The 6,122-nt window shown below is 40.9% G+C and overlaps 1 protein-coding gene across 1 annotated transcript; it reads right to left on the minus strand.

Annotated features, from left to right (window-relative positions):
- Nucleotides 1–2,614: 2,614 nt before the first annotated feature.
- Nucleotides 2,615–5,550, minus strand: irx5a (iroquois homeobox 5a). Its single transcript, XM_030766634.1, has 3 exons — nucleotides 5,308–5,550; nucleotides 3,797–4,202; nucleotides 2,615–3,309 (listed from the first exon to the last, which is right to left on the minus strand). The coding sequence occupies exons 1-3, from the start codon at nucleotides 5,548–5,550 to the stop codon at nucleotides 2,615–2,617; spliced, it is 1,344 nt and encodes a 447-aa protein (XP_030622494.1).
- Between the last annotated feature and the right edge of the window lie 572 nt (nucleotides 5,551–6,122).

The raw sequence follows: 6,122 nt of genomic DNA on the forward strand, positions 1-6,122 counted from the left end.
TAGGTTTAACTCCAAAGTATCGTGCTGATTGTGTGATATTTATTGTTTAGATAATACGAAAAATAACGACAACAGTTCCCAAAATGTGTCCCGTGAATGTATCATACCATAACATTATCACATCAAATAAACCAAAGCAGTCATATCCAAGTCACGTGGTTGAGGATTTGAGGGGAAAAAACTCAGAGTCGATAAAAGCTAAATATGGAAGTTTTTGAACAACTCAAAGCAGAAATTAGTCAGATGAATTACACATGAGTTGCTGAATACATTAGGATTTTTTTTTCAGTTCTGTTCAAAAGGAATCCGTTCTATTGTACCCACAGGCTTTGGCATCAACATTCGCAAATGTCCTGTTTATCCGTTTAAATAGTCAATTGATTTTCTATACGCGGAAAAGAAGATCTGAAATTACCATCGAAATTTCAATATTTAGGGTTGTGAGATTATGCCTTAAAGAAAAGGGCATAGGCCTGCTTGAAATGTGGCAACTGAAACGAATAAATGTTTACTTTAACGGATATGGGTCATTTTCTGCTTTTAAACAGGGCAGGAATATGTATCTATTGGCCCAAAGAAATCTCTATTTCTCCATTTTAAAATCCGGCTACAAAAAGCGCTTATGTTCATATGGGGGCATTGCATCAAATGCTTCAATTCCTGGAGGGATCAGCAAAGAAAAACATAATTATGCTATTTAGCCGGCTGATGTGCTGCAGCGTCGTCTTGAGCCCTTTCCGACAGATTAAATATAGAAACCCCCCTCTCTCGCGCCGCGGCGGGTGGAGGACATTAGAGCCGGGGGAATTAAATGAAGCCCACGGGAGTTTTCAAGTGGAGTGCGGAAAGTAAACTATAGAGATTAATGACACAACCTCAAAGAAGAGCAAGCTGCCTCACTTCACACGGCCGATTTATTATTATTATTATTATTATTATTATTATTATTATTACTATAATTACGTGGTGCTGTGAATACACATATCATGTCTATTTTTTGCGCATTTGACGGGGTTGACAATTTACGCATGACTATTTATATAACAGTTTAATTAACCGATAAGAGCATTATAATTATAACTGCTCTGAATAAATACAAAAATAATTCATTGTAATAAAAATAAGATTTTTGATTGTATGTATCTTAACGAAATAACGTGTACACGTCCTGTTCTAAAAATAGACTGCTGTCTTAATTTTAAAATTACAACAGCAAATCAACAACAACAACAACAATAATAATGATAATAATAATAATAATAGTAATAATAATAATAATAATAACAGTTTAACGAATATATATTTTAATCAGTACGTATGTTTTTGTAACGTAAATACGTTTTTAAAAGACGCACGCTAAATTAAAAATGAACCATAAAGAAGTGAACATACCGCCGACACAGCTTGAGATAAAACGATAGTCCAATTTGCTTGCGCCACCTGAACAACTTTCAATGTCGGTTTAACAGTGATGGTTTGAAATTAAGAGCAAGTGTGACACCTACCTGCGGAAGAGGGTAGAGGTTTAGGGCAGTAATAGGGGACAGGCAACACCAAAGGGACAGTTACTGATCATGGCACTTTGACTGCCCCCTTCAAACCGTCAACGTCTAAAAAGTAAGGCGCTATTAAGAATTTTCCCACCATTAATGGCAGAACAAACCCGTTTGTCCTAATGACCATCCTGATTCCATAAACGCGTCGTTGCGCATTTCTAACAGCTCTGCCACGCCTTGGAAATAGTAATGAGGTCTAAATTTGGCATAAAATCGAACTCATTACCCGAGTTCACAACCTGATTGCTTTGCATATAACACAGCGCGGTTGGAGTGTAATTGGGTTAAATGACTGCCCTACAGTTTTAGGCTGTGTTGTCATATCAATATTCACCTGCTGAACTGTTTCCCGTCTGTCCCACCTCACGAGCGATGAAACCAGGTCTTTTAGAAAGGGGTAAAATAACACTGGATCAACTGGATTGTTACAAAATGAGAAGTTAGGTTTGGACTTTTTTTTTTGCCCGGCCGAATGCAGTCCGACTTCATCTCAGGAGCCGGGATTTTTTTTTTTTTAAGTTAAACCATCTTAGCACACAGTCACCAAAAACCTCTTTGAGAAACTATGCAATTAGAATCACTGAGAAGAAAGACGGTTTTGGTGTCGCGTAAAGGCCTCCGTGCTCAACACGGCATGGTGATGTCACCTTATCCAAAATTTTTTCTTTATGCTGTTGTATGTGCAGCTCGCAAATTTTTGAGACACAGAAAGTCATATAAATTCCCAAACAATCGCTGCACACATGCATTTTTTTTCATAATTTACTTCAAAGATAGTGTATTGTCCATATTAAATACAAAAATGCTACATTAAATATACATATTAGTCTTTAATACAAATAGACTCAGGCGGCTGCAGCGTTTGAGACAATTCTTAGATGTTACATCTTTTCGATTAACCATTCAGAAACTAAGATTTGAGGATAAGCATTTACTCAGAAAATAACTGTCCTCGGAATTTTCATAATCGATATTATTATATCTTTTTCTTCTTTTTTTTTCTTTAAGCAACCACAAATAATAAATAAAAGTCCGTGTGATTGAAGATGTATCCGGTATTAAATGTTTGACATACCTTTCTTTAGTTCATAAGGGGAGTCTTTACAAAGATCTACCTGCGTTTGGCTTCTGACTTTGCTCTCTCTCACCAGAGCCTCGGCTCTATTTAACACAGTCTGGTTTAATCCATTGAAGTGTGCAGTGGAGCCCGTGTTGGAGCCGTGGTTGCTGTGAAGATGTCCGAAAGTGCCATAGTTCGTGTAGCCCGGGTAAAAGGGAGAGGTGTAGTAAATAGGCCTGGAAAGAACCGTGCTGTTTGGGAGATGGCACTGAGGGGATGACCGGGACGGCGACGCCGCGTTTGTCGCTATTACGGTGCTTTGACCCATCCCTGCAGCCTGCGGGGTATCGCTGCTTGGTTTACACCTGTCTGAGGACGTCGCTATCTCGGCAAGAGACCAAAGTTTGGGTTTGGGAGCCGATGGGGGCGAATGAATAACAGACGTTACATTACTGTTGACTGTGCTTGCCGCGTGGCCCAGTTCTGATGGCTTCTCCTGCGCTATGATGTCATTTCCCCGGGGCACAACCGAGGGAGTGGAGGTGGTGGGTTTAGCAGGTTCGGCCAGCAATTCCGTCCGATCTTCTGTCTCTTTTAATTCCGAATCAGTCAAAAGAGGATCCATGTCTTTGCCATGAGTGTCGTCTTTAAATCTGTCACACCCTATTTCCCCTGGATTTATCAGTTTGTGTTCTGTAGAAATAAGGTGAAAGAACATTTTTAGATCTGTATGTAGGTAATGCGATGATAATTTTAATTATGTTGGAAAAAAAACACTTTTACAATGACTTTGTTTCTATTCTCGATTAAACATTTTATTTCTTAGATAAAGTTTACATTTAATCAGCAACTATATCACTAACAAGACCATTTTTTTATTAAACGCAATAATAATAATAATAATAATAATAATAATAATAATAATAATAATAATAATAGGACGGGACATAATGCACCAGCTGTGCCCTGATTATTATGCAGGGCAAGATAAATGGATTGCAAAATACTATACGTCATCAGCGGTTCTTAGGCCATAAGAAGTCAAATTAGAGGAGTTCAAGGTGATTATTATTTAAAGCAATTGTCCCATTATAAATAATATACCACCATTAACCAGCAATCAATTTTGCGCCCTGAGTGGAAACGACTGCAATGAAAAATTGATGATTTTTCTACAGACCTGACTCAGTATCCGTCGAGTCTCCCTTGTCCAACGGCTTGTTAGTTTCGTCGTCGTCGTTTTTCTCCAGATCAATGTTCTCATCCTCTTCCTCGTCCTCACTGCGGTTCCGCGGGGTCCAGGTCATCTTGTTCTCCTTCTTCAGTCTCCTCCTGGCGTTGGCGAACCAGGTGGACACTTGAGTGAGGGTCATTTTGGTGATGATGGCCAACATTATTTTCTCGCCTTTAGTCGGGTACGGGTTTTTCCGATGCTCGTTGAGCCAAGCTTTAAGAGTGGCCGTGGCGTCCCGGGTAGCATTCTTGCGGTAAGCTGGGTCACCATACGGGTATGAGCCCAGGGGAGCTGCGTACGGATGATACCCTATAGAACCAGCCATGCCTGTCGTGTGGTCATACGGCGAGCTCTGAAATAACGCAAATGAAGTGTTCTGTTATCACGTCACGATCTCTTCAATCACAAACAAATGTTCATTCTGAAAATTATCAAAGATTTATTACTAAAACTTGATAAAAACGAGCAAACACACACATATACACACTCGTGCGCACACACAGTCACAGACCCCCCCCCCCCCCCCCACACACACACACACACGCGCGCGCGCGCGCGCGCACTCACACACACACACACCTCACACACTCCAGCAACGCGTGTACCATATGTACATATGCAAGCTTACAAAGGCCAAAAAAGGAAACAGTTCCAAAAAGCCAATTCCAAACTATAGGCCTACAACCATTTCGTCTGCTTAAAGTTGTGTGTTTTGCAAATTATTTTTTCAAAGTTCATAATTTTCCCTCCCATTTGTTCTGTTCAATTGTTATGGATCTGTTCTGCTGATTATGTACCTGCAGCACTGTTTATACTAAGATTATTAGGCGAATATGGCGTGATATTGCTTTACTTGGTTGTCATTATTTGCTCATGAAAATAGGCTGTCATTAGCTGAGAAATTCTGAACAGGCCTATGCGCACAAGATGGTTTAACGGACGGATTGACGTTTTTCTCTGTATTCAGTAAACTAACTCAGATCTCAAAATTCGAGGTTTACACAAGTATCGTGCATATTATAATTTTCACGATTTGAGCTTCACATAGATTGTACGCGTTTGAAACAAATTACAAAAACACGATATAAAGCTCCGGTCTATTGTAAATATTTATTTTAACTTCCACTGTACTGGCTTTCTTGGAATACACTAGAGATTTACATTTCAAAAAGCGTTCAGTTCTCAATTTGCTTTAATCAGACGATAGTCTCTTCGTATGAAAAGGCACGTCATATTTCGGTCACATTTGACATTGTTATGGATTGTTATTACCAACACATTCAGTTTGCAGGAACACCTACATGCTTATTGAAATAAGCTAAAAATATAAACCGCAAAGCTTGTTGGCGACCTATGCCATTTTTTAGTATTCGTCGTTGTACAAAACTTTGCTTACAGAAGCAATACATTACGAAGTTCAGCGCCGACAACAACTAGTTCTGCCAAAGCGCACTTACCACGTATGAAGTGAATGTGGCGGCTGCCGCCGCATCAGCACTGTACGGGAGATGGGAGTTATAGCCAGGCGAGGCGCTGGTGAACGCGGTAGATCCGGCATACGGAGCAAAAGCTGAGCCCGACGAGGATCTTCCAAGTTCCTCTGTCCGCGGTCCCGAAATCACACTCGTACTGTACGCTGGACACGAATACAGTGCCAAAGAAGCGGATGGCTGGTACAGGTAGCCCTGAGGGTACGCCATGGTAAAGCCCCAAAAATAAGCCACTTACTGGAGTACTTTTCCTTCACTCTCTCACGCACTGTCCGTGCTCAGTCATAGAGTCCTGAATCAACAGACCACCGTCTGTCCGCTTCGGAAAGATAACAGTTGAAATAAAAGAAAACAATGAATACATAGACTTTACGTTCGTTGTTGGATCGCTTTCAGTTTATAATCGGTTGGATGATTTCCTTTCACTCCTGTTTTGAACTGACTAACTCTCTCTCTCTCCCTCTCTCTCTCTCTCTGTCTTTCTCACGCACACACTAGCTTTCTCCCTCTCTCATGCCGTGCAGAAGAAGTTTTTGCCTTCGGATGGGGGCTTTGCTTGGGAGAATGTCCTGCCAGGATGCTAAGTTGGAAATTGAGGATTCTGACGCCTACTACGTGCCTCACGCTCCTCCTCTCTGGGTGTAGTCATCGAAGGAAAAGGCAAGAGCTTGTGCTAGGTTACAACAGCCCTGTCTGCATAGTCTCTCTCTCTCTCTCTCTCTCTCTCTCTCTCTCTCTCCCTCTCTCTCTCGCACACACACACACACACACACCCCTACATC

The sequence above is a fragment of the Chanos chanos genome, chromosome 2, assembly GCF_902362185.1.
Source record: "Chanos chanos chromosome 2, fChaCha1.1, whole genome shotgun sequence".
In the NCBI taxonomy this organism is placed as follows: domain Eukaryota; kingdom Metazoa; phylum Chordata; class Actinopteri; order Gonorynchiformes; family Chanidae; genus Chanos; species Chanos chanos.